The sequence below is a fragment of the Rutilus rutilus genome (assembly GCF_951802725.1).
Source record: "Rutilus rutilus genome assembly, chromosome: 17".
Classification (NCBI taxonomy): Eukaryota; Metazoa; Chordata; class Actinopteri; order Cypriniformes; family Leuciscidae; genus Rutilus; species Rutilus rutilus.
The window spans coordinates 23,022,206-23,044,505 of NC_140230.1; the positions used below are offsets into that span (position 1 = coordinate 23,022,206).

Genomic DNA, 22,300 nt, shown 5'->3' on the forward strand with positions numbered 1-22,300 from the left:
TATTCAGTATGTTTACAAATGACTTGGTTTTATTCAGTGCAACATCACAACGAACAGTTTCACATGAGGTATTAAAGGATTTTTCAAGATCAGCACACAATGTCCAGTTATGATTGACATTTAGATTGCTGTGATTTTTACACCTTTGGTTGATTAGCCACATTCATAAGGTAACACAAGGGAGAGAATGACATAAAATGACACAGATGTTCACACCAGCAGAAAGAGATTTCAGATGAGTGATTGGTAAATGAAAAAAGAAAACACTTGCTACCTTTTCAGTCTGCTTATCTGAACCGTCAATAAGTGGATCCCCATATGCAAAAAAACAAACAAACAAAAAAAGCGTTGAGAGTGAATTCTGTCAGCTTATGTTGTGATCCAATCAGGTTTGCTAAAATCATATATATTTTTGGGTGATTCATATGATACAGCTAGAACATAATTGCATCATATTTGTAGAGACAAACATATTTAACATTTATTTTGGTCTCTATCACTTTTACACGGTAACACTTTGGTTATTTTTTTCTTTTTGGAGGGATAAGCAATCATAAGATCAGCAAGATCCCCTTTCTTGCTCCGATTGTCATTCCCATTTGGTCTTTAAATTGATAAATGTTCTTCAATCGCTCTCTCTCTCTCTCTCTCACACACACACACACACACACACACAAGCTCAACACACAAACAAGGTTCTTTCTGCCTGCAGGTAGGGCTGTGATTTAGTTGTGTTCACGGATTGATTCCAGCACATTTGGCTATAAAAACTTAGTAACGCACAGAGTAGACGCTCCCTGAATGGATGGGATCTTTGGTACAGTTACATCTCAGCTACACGACACATCATCACACACAGTTGAGGTAGATGAAATTAGAGCTGTCGGGTAGAACAAAAAGGGCCAAACGGGTTCCCCTCGGTGGGATAGCGGAATGGAACTATCACTTCAGATTTACAAGCTGTAGTAACTCTTCCAAATATATCTGAAGAGGTTAAAAACTACGAGAATATGCCGCTATTTATGTGTCCCCCTCTTCATTGACAATAAGTCTGTGTGAACAATGTGTCCACCAGGAGGCGCCAAACACTAACGTACGTCAACCATCATCTGCTAAACGTGATCTTCGGGACACTACAGGTCATCGAGTGATCTCTAAACATCTACCGCTGTAATTTTGCAAATTATAATAACCTAAATCCTTACATCTCTACGAAAAGAGAGGCCCACCCAGTTAACTACTAGCGCTGCAACAGGGTGACCTGGAGAGTTGAGACGCACAAGCTGACACCCTTTGCCCTGCGCGCAGCACGCTTACAATTGTCGCTCATTAAACTTTAATTTCCATCCCCAAACTCCCATTCACCACCCCTCCCCTTCCTCTGATCTGCCCTCCTGGTGAACGCCCTAAGCCCATGGGCCTGGCCGAGCGCCGGCCCCAGCCACCGAGAGAACACAGATAAAAAGGGCCTCTTTGAAGTCGGCAAAAGTCGATGGCCTCTTTCATGGGCCCTCTTTCAAGTGCGTGCTGCGAAGGGGCCTCACTACATGCCCTGCAAAGGTTAAACACAGGGGAACGAGAAAGAGCATTGAAAAGGGGACGATCTCTCCCTCGACTGCCCATCCCGAGAGACTTCAGCGCAGCATGTATGATCGTCGTACAGTAAATGTGGTCTGCAGTGAGGAGATCACAGTTCAACACAGCCTAAATATAGAAGCATCTCGACTTCATAGCCACTTGTGTGCCGCTGTACGATCACGCTGAGTCTCGATCTGTTCAGTCAGGATGTGGCCTAAAGGGTCTAAACATGCAGCATGTGAATGATGAACATGGATGGGTACGCTAGTCTGTCTATCGAGATACTAACACGGCGGTCAGGAGACAAGAAACGTAGGACATTCAGGGAGGACAAATATTCATCTTTGGTATTGGGACTCCTATCAGAGATAGGGTCGTTTTTCACGTACAAACAACAAATAAATACTGACGGTAATTAGCAAATAAATAAAATAAATAGCTAGAAGATTAGAAATAAATACATAAATAATTATAAATACACAAAGTGGTTCTCATTTCATATTCAATTCAAGCTTTTTGTAAGTATTTTTCATCAGGATCATTGAGATTTTGAGCTTTTTCCGGTACGAACAGCCATCGGCCAGATTGTGTGCTTGAAATTTGTACAAAATACAAACAAAAACCAGATTTCTCCATCTCCATATCTAAGAAATCATTTTTTGAAATCAGATTTTGCAAGAGAAGAGAGCGTTCTGGATTCTTTTTGCAGCCATTCTGTCAGCAGAAACTCACCAACAAGTTGAAAGTCTGTTGCAAAAAGTGTCACGGCTGCACTTTCCCCACCACCTTGTTTTGAGTTCTTCCTAATGTTGTCTGGATGCGACACCATCCTGTGCATTTTGTAACGAAGGAGTATAAAAAGAAAACAAGCTCTCGAAAAATGTTCATATTTTGGTTTCAGCTTCTTTGTCCAGTAGTTTTTCCCTTTAAATGAATCTCTGAAATATTCGCTTGCATCCTTCTTGGTTTCTTTGGTCATTAATTGTCCATTTGTTGCAAAATCATCTCTCTCGAGAACCCTAAAAATATCATTCTGCCACTTTCCGTCTGTCACGATCAACAAAGAAAAACCAGAAACGTTTGGACCTTGCACTGATTTTAGACGTTGTAACAAATTACAAAATAAACCGTTTCCATATCTATTCATAACCCTCAATATGTTGATTTGTGAATGATTTCATAAGCCCTAAAGTGTTGGGCTCGTCCTTCACGATTAAAGCTAAAATAACCAACGCTAAAACTACAATCAATGCCTGTCTCATCTAGACATTGCGGACATCACCCTCTTAAAGACTTCATCTTTGGTTTCAAATGCTGTTGATTTGTATTCAAAAACACCCTTGATTAAAAACTCTAGGAGCTACAGGTAAACCTGTGCTGTGCAGAGCGGAAAACGGCTCGTTTTCCCATCATGCCGTGGAGCAGGTCACAGCTGGAGATGCAGTGCTGGACCCCGACGAGCCGGTGGAGGATGGGCGGCCCTCTTCGGTCCAGCGGTTGACGTTTCTGCGGCGAGCGTTCATGAAGAAGTTGCTTACGGTGGAAAGCTCAAGGCCCAGCTGCTGAGAGATGGTGATCTGCAGGTCTTTGGTCGGTCGGTGGTTCTCTCTAAAAATGGCCAAGAGAGTGCGACGCTGCAGGTCTGTGAAGACTAGCCGGGTGCGTTTGGGCCCCTGGTTGCGCTCTAGCTTGGACTGCTCCTGCTCCTTACGCTTACAAGCTAGGAAAAAAAGAGGCAGAGAGAGAAAAACATTAGTCTACAAAAAAAGACCTGGAAATATGAATAGGCTAGGTCTTTTCATCATTATTGGCTATTTATCTTTGTTATCTAATCTCTACACTTTCTTAATCGCAGAGAAAATAAAGAGCGCCTCTTTCAGTGTCGATTTTTTAACAAGTGGCTTTTGTCTTTAACATTAATATAAATAATTTCAAACTGGAAAGAAAAAAAAGATGAGCAAGTAATGGCTGCAGTTTCAGCAAGTGAAAATATAGTCAAAAGATGAAAAAAAATCTCACATGTTAAAGATCTCAACATTTTAAAATTGATGACAAGTGATGACGATTAAGTTCTAAAATCTGCAAACAAAATCAGGAAATGACAGTCAAAGGCTTAAAAAGGTCTCAAAATCGTTACAAAAGAAAACATTGCATGTCAAATGAAACGGAATAGTCCTGCACACTCAAAAAAAGATGCAAAAGATCAGTTAGAGCTAATGTTGTCAATACTCTGCATTTTTATGTTATATAATTATCATATACAGCTATTATTGTTATATAATACACGGCTTAATTAAATACCGCACTGGGTGTTGACCAGACTATTGCCTGAAAACCAGAGAGAGTCTCTATCAGACAACTGCCAACTTGATAGATAGATAAATGTACTTTATTGATTCCTGAGTGGAAATTCAGGATAAGGGAGATTAAGCGATATGAAGAAAGACTGTAAACGTGCTGAACAATAACCATCTATATCAAATAGATGGCGAACAAACCAGAAGAAAGTCTGTTGTCCTCAAAATGCACATTTGAATGTTTCAATTCAGCGTTTTACCCCTGTCTCCTATTCAAGCAACTCCCGATCCTCTCGATCGGCCCAACCTGCTTTCGGCAGTACAACGGCGACCATTAACTAAATGCTTCCTGATGTTGTAATCATGTGTAAAAGGTAGGAATTACCATGCTATAAATCCACCACACTCTGAGACATAAACCTCCCCCCATAGAGTTCTTATGATCGTGGGAGCAGGCCCTAATCATGATGTATACCACTTGTCTCATGTAGCTGAAACGTGATCGAAAGCCTTTTTCATAAACCACCCCCACCCCCCCAATTGCCTATCACCCCTCTCTCCCCCCGAAGCCGTACTCCCTGCCTACTCCACCCCCCTGCTGATTTTTTTTCAGCCACAGGCTGATAGAAATTATTGATTAAATCTGTGCTGCTCAGACTCCCCGACCTATAGAGGAGCTTTAACCCCTTTAGTGCTGGATGAAAGGGGAGCTTCTGCGTGCCAAACAACATTTGTTGTCAATCTCAGCAGGGCGGCAGAGATCTAAACGTAACTATGCAATTTTATATAAAAATAGTTTGGGGCTAAAAATGTAAAAGTAACAGCATCAGTGAAAGAGCCTCTGCTATTTAAGCCGATTATATCTCTGTGATTCCTTAAGACAAGAGCTTTAGGCTTCAGTGCTTGTGTTTGAAATCCCAATGCTGTCCGAACACCGAGCTTTAGAGTAATGATCTCTACCCTGCCCTGCGACTGAATTTCTCTCTTTTCATCTCTCTCCCAATCAAAGCTCAGCCAGTTTGCGAAAACAAACAGAACACATCCACACAAAAGACCTGAGGAAAAACTGAGTGAGAGAAAGAGAAAATAGATTTGTGATATCTCCAAAAACCAGGATATTCATTTTAGGTCAATAAATCTTGCTTATGAAATATTGAAAGATGCATTTATTGTACAACAAATGCAGTGTGATCGCAGGCCCTGTTTGCAATATGCATGAAAGCTTGTAAAAAAGAAAAGAAAAAAGAGTCCTAATTATAACAAGTATCTGAAAAGTGCTGATGGATTTTTAAAGGATGGGTATTTGTTGTGTAAATACTGGTTAAAAACACTGCATTAAGCTGAATCATCATTAAATGTGTCGGTAAGTTGAACTCCTGCTGCCTCTGAGAGAGGAGGCGTGTAGCCGCATGCATTCTAATGTTTGCTCATGCCGTCTTATTCACAGGAGGTGTGTGCAGGAGCCTTCTGCGTTGCTTTCCCAAGGAAATCAATACCAGCTAGTAATTAAACAAAGGGCATGGTGAGAAAAGTCAACACTCATGGAAAGTGGGTTATATAGGGAAATACAGAGGTGTCCACTTATGCTTTTGTGCATAGAAGCTGTGAAAAAAGCCTCAAGAAGAAATCCATAAAATAGTAATTGGCCAACAGAAAATTCAGTCCATATCAATTCAAATTTAGGAAAAATCAACCCAAGCCTGAATTATGCATGAAAATAAAACAAAAAACTCAACTCAAAAAGAAACCAACAAAACACTGTTTACATTCATCATCCTGTATGAACATTTCACGAAGATTTCCACAATTGCATGTTTAGCGACTACCACAAAAAAACAACAACAGCAGGACATGGTACCACTCAGGCCAACAGGGCATTGATTGATTCCATGTATTTCGTTGCATGGAACACCCCTACGACTGAGGACACAGTGGTCACCAATCAATATCTGTAGTGGTAATGCAAGCAGAATAATTCATTCTGAAGCGTATTTCATGCTTAGGTGATTGATCGCTTGGGATTCGGAAAGATTTCGGGAGAATCTGCGTGTCTGTTTGTCTCCCACCCCACAATCCTCAGTGGCTGCTGCAGCACGCCAGCCGACATTTTGAAAACCGCCCCATCCCTGCATCACCAAACGCACCGCCTCCCCCCCCCCCCACCATCGTCCATTCTCATGTTACTGTTTTTCTCTAGATCTCTTTGTGTGCTTTGGACAACAGTTAAAGTTTCAGCCTCTTCAATGTCAAAACATTGTAACACGGCAAGATGCACTGGGTTTGAGGTGAAATCTCTCAATAATGTCTCTCAAAAATGTTTATTTAGCCTTATTGCAACAAATTGATATGCTCATTTTAACTGTAATTTGATCAAATGTTGGTCAAAAATACTGTTGTACCTGTGGTACTTTTCATGTATTGTGACTGACTAACTGTAATGGAAATTTTTACTTTGATCATATATGTACCAATTGTTATTGTCTTAAACAATACTCGTCCAGATCGACTTGTTAATTTTGGGCATTTGTTTTGTTTCACAACAACAATACATTTAAACTACAATTCAACTGAACAAGCTCTTTTACCTTCCAGGCGTAAGGAGGCCATCCTCTGAAACTCTGGCTCCTGTAGCCAGCGGGACATCCTCTTGAAGGTTTCGCGGCCAGACTTGAGTTTCCCCCAAGGTTTGGGGTTCCTGAGCAGGTCTGACAGAGTGCCCTGAGACCTGCACAGAACCCGCTCTGCAAAAATGGCCTGTGGGATGCTGTACCTCTTCAGTTCAGTGATGATTCTCTGAGCCACGTCTTTAGTGTTGATCTCCTCCCCTCCGCCGCCATTCTGTGAGCCAGCCAGCATGCCCTCTCTTCCCAGGCTGGAGCCAGAGGAGGAAGGGGAAGAAGAAGGGAGCTCCCCAAGCTTGGAAGCCTGTTGGCTGGAGAGGTGGTGCTGATAACTCTGGTTGTATAAATGGGGGTGGTAGGTGGGAGTGTGCTGATGGGCATCCATTTTGTTTAGCTGGTGGCTGACCCCATGCTCGCCCCCCAAAGAGGGTGGTGACATCTCCCTCACAAAGTCTGCCGCTGTTCGACAGATGTTCCCCCCGTTGCTGCCCATATGGACCTCATGGCCACCTGGAAGCATCTGGCTACTGTGTCCGTTCTGACTTCCCAGGCTACCATAGCCATGCATGGCGGTCTCCAGGCCCGCACTGCCCAGAGGTGGAGACAGACCTTGTCCCAAACCAAAGTCTTTTCCATACGACGTGTAGTAGTTTCCTCCTAGACCTCGATCTTCTCGCATGAGAGTGAAGCTGCCGATGACGTTGCTGACAGGCAGGCAGGGATGGTGGTGGTGATGATGGTGGAATTTGTCATCAAAGGGTTGTAGGGGTGTCAGTGTGGTGTAGGTGCTACCACAGCTGGTTGGTGCATCCCTACCATACCCCAGAGTTGCCATGCTGTGGTCGTACGCTGAGCTCTGGTGGTCGGACTCCAGGCCCATGGCGGGGCCTCCCAGAGAGGGACGAGGGAAAGCAGCCGCGAGATCGCGAGAGTGCAGCATGGCTCGGCTGTCCTGACTGTGCGCCAGCTCTACGTGGCTGTGCACGGACATCTCACCCATATTACCATCCATGTCGTTACCTTCCTCACTCCACTTCTTCCTTAAATTCCAGCTGATGTGTTTTTCTAACAGTCTAATGTGTGATTACTGTAATATAATATAAAAACAGTTCCTGATGCTGTTTATATCTCAAACTCTGATTTCAGTGTACTCTCAGAGACATTTCATCACAGTGGCACCATCTTGGGTCATGCAAGCAAATTCTGTGTTCCATAAATGCATCTATATTTATCCATGTGAGTCTTGCTTTTGCCTTGGCGACCAATGCTGAAAAAGAGACAGGACCATGATCACTGATTTGTTATTGATAATTTATTCAACTGTATTGATTCGTTACAAATATTAAAATAGCTACTTGAACCACCCTGATGATTAATTCCGTTATTAAGTAATAACTTATTGTCTATTAATAGCATACTTATTTATTATAGCTTATCTATTTAATAAAATTTTTTCAGTTCCAAACTAACTTCAACAATCATATCGACGTTTAAAAAAAGGTGGAAAAGAATTAAGTTACAATTGCTTACCTCACAACGCAGCTTATCCGATTAGATAGAGAGAAGCGAATCAGCCTCTCCAAAACGCAACCAAAAGACGATAATGAGATGGGATATTCTATACACCTGCAGAAATTCCGAATTTACAATCACACAACAATCGGCTTTGTGTAACAGCGACTTCTGTGTGTCATCAGCACATTTCAGTGTTAAAAAAAAAAAAAAAGAAGAAGAAAAAAAAAGAAAAAAAGAAGAAGAAGCAAAGGCTCGGTCCGGTCCGTCACCGCCGTTATCCGCTAGATTCTCGCTGGACCACAACTGCCGAGGATGCAACACAAATGATGCATGCGTAAGGCCGTATGATTTCGTCCTATGTCCGGACTTCGCTATGTTGCAATCGTGTCAAAAATAAGCGCCGATCTATGTCTAAGCATCGCGCTCAGTCGCTGTCATTATCTCTGTGGTTTTGCCCTTCTGTATCCTCATCGATCTCGGCCCCAACTCTTTCTCTCCTCTCTCTCTTCCCCCAGCCCCCCTCCTCTGTACGTCACACTCTTAAAATCTGACAGATGTGGGGTGAATTTACAACCCTCGTTAACTCCTTCCCTCCTGCGGACCTCAAGAAGCCATTGTCTTAGCTCGTGACATTGTACGAATTATATAGTTTCAGAGTTAGTTGACTTAAAAATGATTTCAATAAGAACATTTTAGGGCGCAATCTGCTGAGTTTCTCGAGTAACCCAAAAGACCTTTTGTCATTTGTAATGTAGGCTATTTAATAAACTGATGGATAGGCTTTCTATGTTTTCTAGTATTAGGTCAATTTTCTACTGTTGCTATGGTTACCCCTAAAATCAACGCGATTTTGAATTTGCTAGTTGCTACTGAAAATAGGCGCAACAATATTTTGAAGCCAAATATTAAATTTTGACATTACTATAATATTTTGTATTTCGTACTGTTAACGTTAACTGATAACTTCAATGATTTATCAGGTTTATTTTATTTTGTTGATATAGCCTAATAGCCTCGCCTACATTTAGAATTTTTTATCATTTTAAATAGGCTAAACAGGAAAATATGCTACATCGAACACAGTTTAATCCAATTAAAAGGCCAAAACGTTTATGTAGGCTACTATTAACTACGTTTTTATTTTCCCAAGCAGAAGGCAATTAACTGAAGCAACAAAGCGCACGGCCTGAGAGCGGTTCTTATCAGCTGTCAGCTTACAGTGTAGTGGACAATTAAAATAATAGTTTGCTCCTCAATCACAGAAGTGCTAAACAAGATCAATGCACTTGATCCAATGCGCACCTATGACCCTCTTTCTGAGAGTACACGCGACCTTTCCTAAAACACGCGACCTAATACACAACAAAATTACACTTCTGTCATATTTCCATTAAAAAAAGGCATTTAATACGCTGTGAGTTTGTGTGTATCAGGCAGAGAGAGAGAGAGAGAGATGGGAGTTGAAGCGAGTAGGTGTTTGAAACTTGGAATATTAATCATATCTGTCTGTCAGTTTAATTTTTAGAGATGAGCAATTCTAGCGCTTGAAAAAATTTCCAGTGCGATTTGGGACCGCTGTCTTCCCGCAGCAGATGCTGCACTATCGATCCGCGCCGAGCAGGGCTGAGGGAGGGAGGGAGGGGTGTGTGTGTGTGTGTGTGTGTGTGCGTGCGTGCGGAGAGTGTGTGGCTGGAGGTAAAATGGTCAGCCCTTACCGCAAAAAAGGTCTGTTTGAGGGTCGAGGTGAAAGTTCACTCACTGCGGCTGGAGAGCTTGATTGAAGATAGAACACTCGAATGAAAACAACCTGACCCAGAGTGCACTGATAACCCTTTACACCCTTCATAATTTGTAATTTTCATAATAGTGACATACAAATTTCCCTTAAACCTTTTAATAATGTTCTTATGCATTTTAGGGCATCTAGAAAAAGCAGCATAGCGTTAGGGTTAAATTGGAAAATTCAATTGTGTCAGTAGGCTATATAGGCTAGCTTACTGTACGCTCGCGATATAAATAGCCTAATATTAAAAATAATAATAATATAGATAGGCTAAACAATAGTCAATGATCATCAGTATCCTCATCATTGTGTTACAGTGACATTTCCTCAATACATTTTTTTTTTTTTACCCCGGGGCATCAATAAGGTTTATTTTTAATATTATTTCAATATAATTTCATGTAGCCTATATATGCTCTTGAGATTTTGCATGAATTAGAAAGAGCCTATCTGAGAGCAACATGTAAGGCATTGCAGATTATTATTCACCTATTCTTTCCCTTTCTCTGTCTGGGACGCGTATCAATGATCAAACATTGTTCAAAACAAACCGTGGAAATCAAAACAGCGGCCAGCGAGTTGGTAAATTATTTATACCCGTCTATTGAGTTCTTTGAGCCTTTGGTCGAGCCACGTCCTCCTCCCGAGTGGTGTATCAGGAGGCCTGCAGGTTAACACGTACATGAGGCTAAACGTACAGAGCTAAGCAGACAGATACTAACAGTGTGTGTTCTTGGAAAGTTGTTGCAGAGTTTAACCCCTTCACGTCATAATGTTAGGCCCGCTATCTCGTCTTTCAGACGCCGTAATTAGCTCATATCACTCAGTAGGCCTATAACGTCAGTAAAATTACCTATATTTTATATATTATTTTATGTAGTGGCCTAAATGCGTAAAACGGAATAGATTAAATAATGAACATGCGACAGAACCACAATTGTTGCAGAAAAAAATAAACACGCACACACGTAGCCTATATTTGTATTGTTTCTACGGAATATTTTTACAATTCAATGCAACACGCAAAATGTAATCTGCATTACGAGGTTGCCTTTAGGCAGATCCGTTTGCATGCTTGGGATTTTCGGCCTCCTGATGAATCTCATGGAGATAAATGCTATTGATCACATTTGCAAACTGTCTTGTTTGTGTCGTTCTTGAAACCTTTGTGTCAGAATATTAAGATTTTTTTGTTCATTTATTTTGTGAAAAGACATACAATATATGTTGAGAAATATTTATATACATATTTAATAGACAATTAGAGACCAGTGTTTATAGCCTGATTGCAGATATCATGAAAAAAAAAATATTTAAATAACATTGTTTTGAAAAAAAATAAAAAATATTCTTTACAGGTGTATAATTAGCTAAATCTAGCTTTTCATCTCCATCCAAGTTTTTCTGTTTGTCCTCGGATTGCAGCGCTAAGGCACTATAATATAAAGCCTGAAAAAAATATTACAGTTAATCAAAGCCCTTTTTAAAAACCATAAGCAATCTAACAAATTAAAAACAACTAACACAAATCTGCTCATGCACTGTGATGAATGCGTCGTGCAAAACAACTCATGAAATTGTGCAACAAGCTTAAAAAAATAAAACAAATATTTTACTACTGTTAACCTACAATTATGTCGCTTATTATAACCAATTTCATTTAGAAGTGTTTAGGTCACTAACTGTGAGCAACATTATTTACATTTCAGCAATATTTGTTATCATATGTTTTTATCTCCTGTTTTAGTGTTCATGTTTTATATCAATATTAATATTTTGGCTTCGGAAGCACAGGCCAATAGTACGAATAAATGAAATAAAACGATCATACAACCTAAACCGTGCGTTCAGATGCAAGGGGGGTAAAGAAATTAATTTCGTCCAAAAATAATAGGACGCATGGTGAATAATAAAAAGAACTCGATCGATAAAAAAAGTCAATAACTCAATTAACATTCTCAACCTCACGGAGAGCAGGGCCTTATGAAACAGAAAAAGAAAATAATTTGAAAAATAAAACTTTGTGCGCCTGACTGTAATGATACACTGTAACTTTACAATTACAAACTTCTAACCGCGGGGATTATTTAAAAAAACATTTTAAAAATGTGAAATTATACATCTATAAATATTCTAAATTATATATTTATTTATTTTGTATTTTATTTTATTTTCTGGAAGATAAGATTAGCAAACTGCATCAGAAAAAAAAGTACAGGAATTTATTAATTATTCTTGGTGTCCAAGAACCTAAAGGCGTATAGGCTGCACTTAACTTTCTTTGCTTGAATTTGCGTTTTAAAGTTTAAACTTAAGTTGACGTGTAAATCTTTATTTTTAACTGTAAAATAATAATAAAATGTAGGCCTATGTACAGTACATCTTACATTAAAAATGATCTTACATCTACAATACCGGTGTTTATGTCCACTGGATGCATTATTTTGTTTAGAAAAATAATATGATTATGGTCATATGCCATACATATGCTTTTGTCCCGCAAGTCAATAATGAAATTAAATTCTTCACTAGAATTCACAATTAGGCTATATAAAGAATACAATAGCCTATATTATAGGCCAACCTAGGCCTATACATGTAGTTAGCCTATTTTATTTATGTAAAGGTATTTATTATAAAGGTTCAATATAAAGAGAAATCCGTTTTCAGACAAACCCTGAGAGATTTATAATTCTCACAAATGACAAGACTGTATTAAGAGAGTCTGCTGAATTATTATTAAGGTCATGCTCATATTCAGCTTTCAGTAACGTTTCACTAGTCACATTCACAAACTCAGCCACAGTGTTAAAGGATAATCTTTTCTATGATTTTACGATTTAACCTCTGAGCCACAGCAAGTGTTCAGCCGCATTCAAATGGGCGCGCGCCCGTGTATTTGGTTCTGTTTATCGATTGGTAAACGTGGGCGTGCTGCCAACATGCAGGATGGCAATTTATTATTACTATTGTGAATTATTAGCAATCGGAGTATAACAACTGGCATTGCATATAATACAGCACGTTTAATATAAATTGTTAAAATATATATATATTTTTTTTACATACTGCAAAGCGCTTAAATTCAAGTGAACCTATTAAAATTATAAGCATTAAACAAAATAGCATTTTAGCCCTTATAGTTTAGATTTTGACACAACACGATGATGCAATCCAGATTAATCAGAGTGGAATAAAATACATTTGAATCATTTTTAAATAATCTAACAACATTTAAATTTAGGTTTATTTTATATAATTATAATAATAAAAATAGCGTTACATTTTAGTTATTAAAATAATTTAAGATGCAAGGCCTTCTCCAAATCAAAGGTAGCAGCATTAAATAGGCTAAAGGAGCAGCCATTTCCAATCTAAAGCAATGCCTAAAAAAATCCCTGCCTCTGCCTCACAACACTGAACATACAAACACTTTAACATGATTCTGCTACATTTCCATTGCACTTTCAATTGAAGCACACAATAACAACAGCAACAGCCGAGTACTTCAAACAAACACCCACATGCATTGCACAATATAAATACACATCTATGCAAACACAATGATCTGCTTTTTGTCCATGCAGAACAGCCACACATTCTCAGATTGTGAGTGAGGGTCTCACAGCATTGTTTGTGTGTTTATAAGATGTGTTCTGCACAAGGGTATATCCAGTCTAATAGATGCTCGGTGGGTGGGTGGAGGGTCTGAAATTGCCTTGCAATCGGTTAGCATCCTTTTCCCTGCCCCTCTGTCATCCATTTTTTTTTTCTGTTTCTCCGTTCCTCTCTGCAGATGCTAGCATCCATCTTCTCCATCACATCTCCAATTTTATCATAAGACAACGTTCTCCAGACCCCAGAAATCCCCCGTTTTGCAAGTCCCACTCAGTGTCCATCTATTTCCACACAATTCGTCCTGTATCCATTTTGCTTTCCTGCCCAGCGATGTGGTGTCTTCTCTGTCTCAGTGTGCGTGTGGCTAGATGCGGTTTCTGTTCCTGCTCTTTTTAATCAGCATGTTAATAAGAAAGGTAACTAATCAATACGTTCAATGGCCTGGCGATTGATACCATCTCAGCCTCCCTCCCCTCTCTCTTTGACATACACACACACATACACATACACACACTACACAAGCACAGAGGCTACAATAAACAGAAATAAATATAATTACGATGAGAGAATACTTTCTTTAGTTTTAGTTCAGTCATCTTCCAGTGATTTGTCTGATACTGGCATCTTTAAGGAATCTGAAGAGCAAAGGGAACTGAAATGGGTATTTCAGAGGGAATTCAAGAATTTGCTTTATTAAATGTGAGGGTTCCGCAAACACAAAGGAATGATTTTTTCCCTTATATCAAAGCATAAAGCGATACACTTGAATCCTAACATCAACACCAAGAGTAAAAATATCTCTTAGTGAGTATGTGTGTTCCTCACCCCAGGGTAAGGTCTTCTACTACAAATGGCCAAATCCAGCAGGGCGGAAAGAGAAAAATGGCAGAGGATAAAGAGAATTCCCTCACAGAAGAACGTGTTTTGGGGGGGGAAACATTAAACACACATGCAAACACTGAATGGCCTTTAAAGCTGACATTCTGCAGACCTGCGGTCTTGCTTTTCCTTCATGGTAGTTTCTTTGCAGTGTGTACACAGCAAAGTTCTCTTTTATGTTTGCATTTGGTTGACTTTGACTGTTTGCATGTTGTGCTGCCAGATCAGAGTACCTAGATTGTGCATTCCTCTAAAGATAAAGTGTTTTTCTTGCATTCTAATATGTAGCATGCTTTTTTTTTTTTGATACAGGATAAAAGGCAACGCTTTTAAAAAAATATATTCTGTTCAATGCAAGTTAAGCACACACGATCTAAAGCAATGCTAAAAAATTCTGCCTCACAACACTGAACTTACACTTTAGCATGATTCTGCCTACTTTTACATTGCACAATCATTCCAAATGAAGCACAAAATAACAACAGCAGAGTACTTCAAAGTTCTCTTATGTTTGCATTTGGTTGACTTTGACACACACACACACACACACACACACACACACACACACACATTTAACTCGTCTCTTGCTTTATTAATTAATTTATTATTTAAAAGAAGCAAAACTCATGGTTATGGTAAAACACTTACAATATAACTAGATAGGGCAAATTTGGAGGATTTAAAAGCAGAAAGGTGAAGCTTATAATCTTATAAAAGCACTTAAATAAATTATTCTGGTCAAATTTATGCATTATTTGAGCTGTAAAGTTGTTCTTGTTATTTTTACAGCCATTTTAGGGTATTAGGCATTCTGTCATGGCAAAAAAGTTGTAAAATTGAATATAACTTTCAACTCAAGTTTAGTAACGCATATAATTTACATATTGTGGCTAAACGTTTGAAACAGTGAGTTGTTTTTAATGTTTATAGATTGGTCCCATTTGCTTCCATTGTTTTTAATGAAAGGGAGGGACAAGTCAAAATATATATTTTCTGGAACCCAGAATATTCCTTTAATGTAATATCTGAAAAATTCTGAAAAGGAAAATTCTGTCTTCATTTATTCACCCTCATGTCGCTGTATGACTTTCTTCAGTGGAACACAAATTTAAATATGTCAATAGGTGAGAAAATATATTTCGAAGCCATGTAAATTATGACAGAATTTTCCTTTTTTGGGTGAACTATCCCTTTAAGTAAAAGGTACAAGACAAGTTTTCTTATTTCTACATATACGGTATCATTAAGCTTTACCCATCAAATGAGGCTTCTTTACATGCTTGGAATTATTAATGACTAATTGAAAAAGCCTAAGTGCCATGTTCCAGAAATCTCTGATATAACAGAAGCCCTATCATATTTCTGGCACTGATGCAAGCTTGTGTTTCAGCTCAAAGCTCTCTCCGAGTTTGGCGTGTGTGTGTGTGTGTGTGTGTGAGAGCGTCCCTAGAGAGGTTTAGAGTGACCACTGCCCCCTGACCCCCCCCTTTACACTGTCACCCCACAACCCAAACCTCCATCAGAAATGCTCTAGTCACCTAGCAACAGAGGCCTAGTAGTCAGAGGTCAAAGACCAGGGGCTATCGCAGATATTACACGCACTCCAAGAAACGTTAATTTAGATCCCCAGAATTACAGTCATCCATTTTAAGAATTATGTCATGCCATCATTTTATACTGTATACATTAAGCCTCCATTTAAGCATTGTAAATTGACTGTCATGCTTGCACATGCACAGGAAATATAATGAGCCTCTCAGCATGACGACTGAGTGCGTTGTTGTGTTTGGAGCTCCGTCGAATTAATTCAGAAACCTTGTTTTTCTTCTTTACACTCTTTTACAAACGAACTTTTTCATTTTTATAGCGTGTGAACATATCTGGAATACTATTCTCCTTAAAAAACAATCGGATTGCTCTGATATCGCTACATATATCCAACCTTTCGAACTTCCGCTACTAGCCTTAGCCCGCTAGCATTACACGCGTGGTCGCGCCTATCGATCGACTTATTTACACCCGTATCACTGAAAGCTATAATTCGCCATTATAGCACATCTGCTATAATGGCGAATATAACGGATGTGTGTCTAACGTTACCTTTGAGTGCAGGTGAGGACACCTTCGAGCTGCATTCTGTGCAGTTAGAGCTGGAATCCGTGGAGAAGCAGATCCGCGACCTACTAGAGAGACAGGCCGAGCTACGAGATCGATGTTTCGCGCTTGAAACATCACGCGCCGATGCTCAAAAGTCAGTGGTTAGTAACCTTTTGACTCCGACCTCGTCTACTCCATGTGTTTCTCTGCCCAGGATGCGATCATCCCTGGTTTCATTCACTCCGGCACCGACACAACAACATGGACCCTGGATGATTCCACTGCGGAAGACGCGGGCCAGGACCAGAGCTAGGACCTCTCCGCCCCTCCCGGCCTTCGAGATCTCCACCCAGAACCGCTTCTCCCCTCTACGCGAGACGGAATGCGACGCTGTGATCATCGGCAGTTCCATCGTCCGGCATGTCCGTGCTACCATAGGTAAAGGTAAGGTTCGCACTCACTGCTTTCCTGGTGCTCGTGTTCTCGATGTCGCTGCACAGGTTCCCGGGATTCTGAACGGTGACGAGCCCGTCGGAGCTGTCGTGCTGCACGCGGGAACGAACGACATCAGGCTACGGCAGTCGGAGGTTCTGAAGAAGGACTACAGGAGCCTGATCGAGACGGTACGCAGCACATCGCCTGAAACAACGATCATCGTGTCTGGACCGCTTCCCACCTACCGACTAGGACACGAAAGGTTCAGTAGATTATTTGCTCTAAATGAATGGTTAATGTCATGGTGTAATGAACAGAGACTGCTCTTTGTAAATAATTGGAATCTTTTCTGGGAGCGACCTAGGCTCTTCCGTGCTGATGGCCTTCACCCCAGCAGAATCGGAGCGGCTATTCTGTCGGACAACATCTCCAAGACGCTACACACCATATGACTAGTAAGTCAAAGTCCAAATCACACTCTTTGCTGTCCAAACTTAATTGATATAAGTACCAATGTAGAACATTATATTGAAACTGTGTCTATTCCTCGTTTAGTGAGATCAAATAATAAATCTACTGCAGGATCTAAGAAAAATCTAATTGTGATTAAACCAGAAAATCTCAATATTAGTGAACAAAAACAATTTATAAAGCTAGGTCTTTTAAACATCAGATCGCTTACACCTAAGGCGGTTATTGTAAATGAAATGGTCACAGATAATAGTTTTGATGTACTTTGCCTTACTGAAACCTGGCTTAAACCAAATGATTATTTCGGTCTTAATGAGTCTACTCCTCCTGGATACTGTTACAAGCATGAGCCCCGTCTGATTGGTCGTGGCGGTGGTGTTGCTATAATCTATAAAGATATTCTTACTGTTACTCAGAAAACAGGTCACAGGTTTAATTCGTTTGAAGTACTTGTGCTACATGTTACTCTCTTAGATGTAAGAAAGAAATCCATATTATCTCTAGCCTTGGCTACCGTATATAGACCGCCTGGGCCTTACGCTGATTTCCTAAAAGAGTTTGCAGACTTTCTCTCAGATCTTTTGGTCAATGTCGATAAAGCATTAATTGTTGGAGATTTTAACATACACGTAGATAATTCAAATGATGCTTTAGGGGCTGCGTTTACAGATTTATTAAACTCCTTTGGGGTCAAGCAAAACGTAACTGGTCCCACTCATCGTCTTAATCATACGCTAGATTTAATTATATCACATGGAGCCGATCCAACCGATATAGATATTATACCGCAAAGTGATGAAGTCACTGACCATTACATGGTCACTTGCATACTACGTACCGCTGAAATTTGTCATGTTGCGCCGCGTTATCGACCAGGCAGAACAATCCTTCCAACCACTATAGATAGATTCTCAAATAGCTTACCTGATCTGTCTCAGCTGCTCAGTGAACCCAAACAAACAGATGAACTAGAGGAAATGACTAGCACTATGAGCACCATTTTCTCTAGTACATTAGACATCGTTGCACCAATTAGATTAAAAAAGGTTAGAGAGAAAACTAAAGCACCATGGTACAACAGTGTTACGCATGTTCTAAAGAGAGAAACTCGTAATTTAGAGCGTAAATGGAAACAAACTAATCTAGAGGTCTTTAGAATCGCATGGAAAGACAGTATGTCACGTTATAAAAAGGCCCTAAAAGCAGCCAGGGCTGAGCATCTCCGCAAACTAATAGAAAACAACCAAAACAATCCAAGGTTTTTATTTAACACCGTCGCTAGACTAACAAATAAACAGACGTTACCGGAGCAAAATATTCTGTCACAGTGTAGTAGTAATGATTTTATGAATTTCTTCACTGAGAAAATAGAAAGCATCAGAAACACAATTGTAAATGTACAATCTTTAATGGTGTCTTATGATTCAGCCTCAATTATCACCCCGCAAGAACAATTACAGCGCTTTGCAACTATAGGACAGGAAGAGTTAAATAAACTTATCATTGCATCTAAACCAACAACGTGTTTATTAGATCCAATACCAACTAAACTACTGAAACAAGTGTTACCTGTAGTGGAAGAGCCTCTTCTCAATATTATTAACTCGTCTTTATCCTTAGGTCATGTTCCAAGAATATTCAAGTTGGCAGTTATAAAACCTCTTATTAAGAAACCACAATTAGATCATAATAACCTAGCAAATTACAGACCCATTTCAAATCTTCCATTTATGTCTAAAATACTAGAAAAAGTGGTGTCCGCTCAACTGTGCTCTTTCTTGCAAGAAAATGATATCTATGAAAAGTTTCAGTCAGGATTCAGGCCGCACCATAGCACTGAAACTGCGCTTGTTAAAATTACAAATGATTTACTTCTAGCTTCTGACCAAGGCTGTATCTCAATACTAGTTTTACTTGATCTTAGTGCTGCGTTCGATACTATAGATCACACAATACTCTTAGACCGACTACAAAACTACACTGGTGTTCAGGGACAGGCATTAAACTGGTTTAGATCGTACTTATCAGACCGTTACCATTTTGTCTGCGTAAATGGGGAAAAATCGAAGATAACGTCAGTAAACTACGGTGTACCGCAAGGATCTGTGTTAGGCCCTCTGCTATTCTCAATATATATGCTGCCACTTGGTAATATTATAAGAAAACATGGAATTAATTTCCACTGTTATGCTGATGACACTCAATTATATATTTCATCACGACCAGATGAAAACGCTAAATTATCTAAATTAACAGAGTGTGTTAAAGATATAAAATACTGGATGACATGTAATTTTCTGCTATTAAATTCAGATAAAACGGAGGTATTACTTATTAGTCCAAAAAACTGCCCACAAAACCTCTTACAATACAACTTTAATTTAGAAGGGTGTCCTGTTACTTTATCCTCTACAGTAAAAGACCTGGGTGTTATATTAGACCGCAACTTGTCTTTTGAAAATCATATTTCATATGTTACAAGAACAGCCTTTTTCCACCTTAGAAACATTGCTAAGCTACGTAACATGCTATCTGTTTCTGATGCAGAAAAGTTAGTTCATGCATTCATGACCTCGAGACTAGATTACTGTAATGCTTTATTAGCTGGTTGTCCTGCATCCTCAATAAACAAGCTACAGTTAGTCCAAAATGCCGCCGCTAGAGTTCTTACTAGATCAAGAAAATACGATCATATAACACCAATTCTGTCGTCTCTACATTGGTTACCTATAAAGTTCCGTATCAATTACAAAGTATTGCTACTGACCTATAAAGCCCTAAATGGTTTAGCTCCCGTGTATTTAACGGAACTTCTATCGCCCTACAATCCATCGCGCTGTTTAAGATCACTAAATTCGAGGCTTCTGGTCATTCCTAGGATATCTAAGTCCACTAAAGGAGGGAGAGCTTTTTCACATTTAGCTCCTAAACTGTGGAATGGCCTTCCTGATATTGTTCGAGGCTCAGACTCGCTGTCCCAGTTTAAAACTAGATTAAAGACGCATCTCTTCAGCCAGGCATTCACATAATACTTACATTTTATACTACAGTTGAGACGACTCGACGCGGGCGATGTTTATGCCCTAAATCAATACATGATTAACTAACTGTATTTCTCTATGTACATTTCTGAAATGCACTTTCTGTAAAGCTGCTTTGAAACAATATGTATTGTGAAAAGCGCTATACAAATAAATTTGAATTGAATTGAATTGAATTGAATGAAAATAAAAAAAATGTTAGGGGTAACTAGTGTCCCCGCACACTTTTGACACCAAAATCTTTGTTTTTCACTGAATGACAGCAAAGGGCAACGATGACCATTCCATTTCATCCAATCAAGAAAAGGTCACTGACCTCTGACCCCAGCTGACCACGAGGGGAGGATGGGCACGATCCAATCACCTTAAACAGTCCGAGGCAGCACGTCCAGTGTGGAAGGAGGTAATGAAAAGAGGGGGGTGGAGAAAGCGACCAAAGAATGGACGGGTGCAGATGCAGCATTAATCTGTGCTTTGATCGGGGCCTGCAGCACCTTGAATGGAGGGATGAAGAAGAAAAGAAGGATGAAAAACAGATCCACCTAGACTACATCTGTGCTGTATTTTAATCTGGTGGTGATGTGACGAAATTCACTTACCGCACTTTCACCCTGACATCATTCGAGAGGAGTTTAATCATCATTTTCGATTACACAGAAGGCATCACAATATGAGAATTTATGACCCTGATGACCTAATCCGCTTGTTAAGTAGTGACGTAAGGAATACTGTTTCTGAGTCCAAGCCTCTGCTCATTTAAATTGAGAACACTATCTCAACAGCAGGTTATGAGCACTATATATTCATATCATGGCATGACAGACACCAATGTTTTAATGAGTCATAAAAGATGAATCACTGATTTTGGTATGGAGATACAGGTTAGTTTCGGTAGTATTACAGCAAGTGCACATTAAAACCGTTTGTTGTTTTGCTTTTGGACATGGAAATGGTGATGCGTAACATCAGGCATAAAAAGAGGAATACTGTCACCTTAGAAGGCCCATTCACACCAACTATAACGATAAAGAGCCTATGTTATTGCTGTATGTTTTTTATGTTTTATTTTATCCAGTTATAATGAAAAATATAAATGCTGTTTAAACTTGTGTGAAATTTTTTTAACAGCGATAAAATTGTTCATAACAAAGTTTTCATAATTGTTCTAATTATACAAGACACATTAACGAAACATTAAAAAGATATTGTTGGAATCACTTTCGGAATGACTTTTTCCAGCTGATAAACAACAAAAATATTGACAGCCGATCGGAATTTTTGAGAGCTCGAGCATTCAAAGCAGCAGCGTGCGCATATAATAAACACAACATTATGGTCTGTTGGTGTGGACCCTAATATAGTTTTTGCTGTAAACGGAACTTAATGTTACCCTCTGAACGATGACACTAGCAATTATGAAGACCAAACAGGCCAGCTGCTCACAAAAATGCTCCGAGATTAGGCAACTGCCACTCCATTCAAAAAGAAAAGGCCGTTCTGTACACACACACACACACACACACAGATGGTTGGTCAGCACGTGCCCGAAGGAGGGCAGAGCAGTGACCCTCAGCTGGACACTATGGCCAGGTCAGTGACACTCAATCCCTTCTTTCAGGCCAGCTGCTACTAGTTCTGTGCTAATGGCACCTCCCCAAACACACACACGCACACCCTTAGGCCCCCTCAATCTGCCTACACTGACCAGTGAAAAGGCAGGGAATGGGGTGGGGTGGAGGACAGCTGGACACTCGCCACTCTTTTGCCTCCTCAGGGGGTGTCCTAGTGTGTGTGGGTACATGTGAGCGAGAGAAAAGCTTAATAGCCTGGTGTGGATGAGAGCAATTGGAAACAAGAAGAGAAAAAAAAGAAGCGGGTCTGGCACACATAGACCCCACAGAGAGGCAATTAGCAAGTTAGCAATGACTGACTTTGGTTGGCTAGCAGATTTCCTTCTTAGATTTC

The 22,300-nt window shown here is 39.8% G+C and overlaps 1 protein-coding gene across 1 annotated transcript; it reads right to left on the reverse strand.

Annotated features, from left to right (window-relative positions):
• Positions 1 to 7: 7 nt before the first annotated feature.
• Positions 8 to 8,477, reverse strand: onecutl (one cut domain, family member, like). The gene is made up of 3 exons (XM_084435631.1): positions 8,027 to 8,477; positions 6,461 to 7,763; positions 8 to 3,298 (listed from the first exon to the last, which is right to left on the reverse strand). The coding sequence occupies exons 2-3, from the start codon at positions 7,506 to 7,508 to the stop codon at positions 2,988 to 2,990; spliced, it is 1,359 nt and encodes a 452-aa protein (XP_084291757.1). The 5' UTR covers positions 7,509 to 7,763; positions 8,027 to 8,477; the 3' UTR covers positions 8 to 2,987.
• Between the last annotated feature and the right edge of the window lie 13,823 nt (positions 8,478 to 22,300).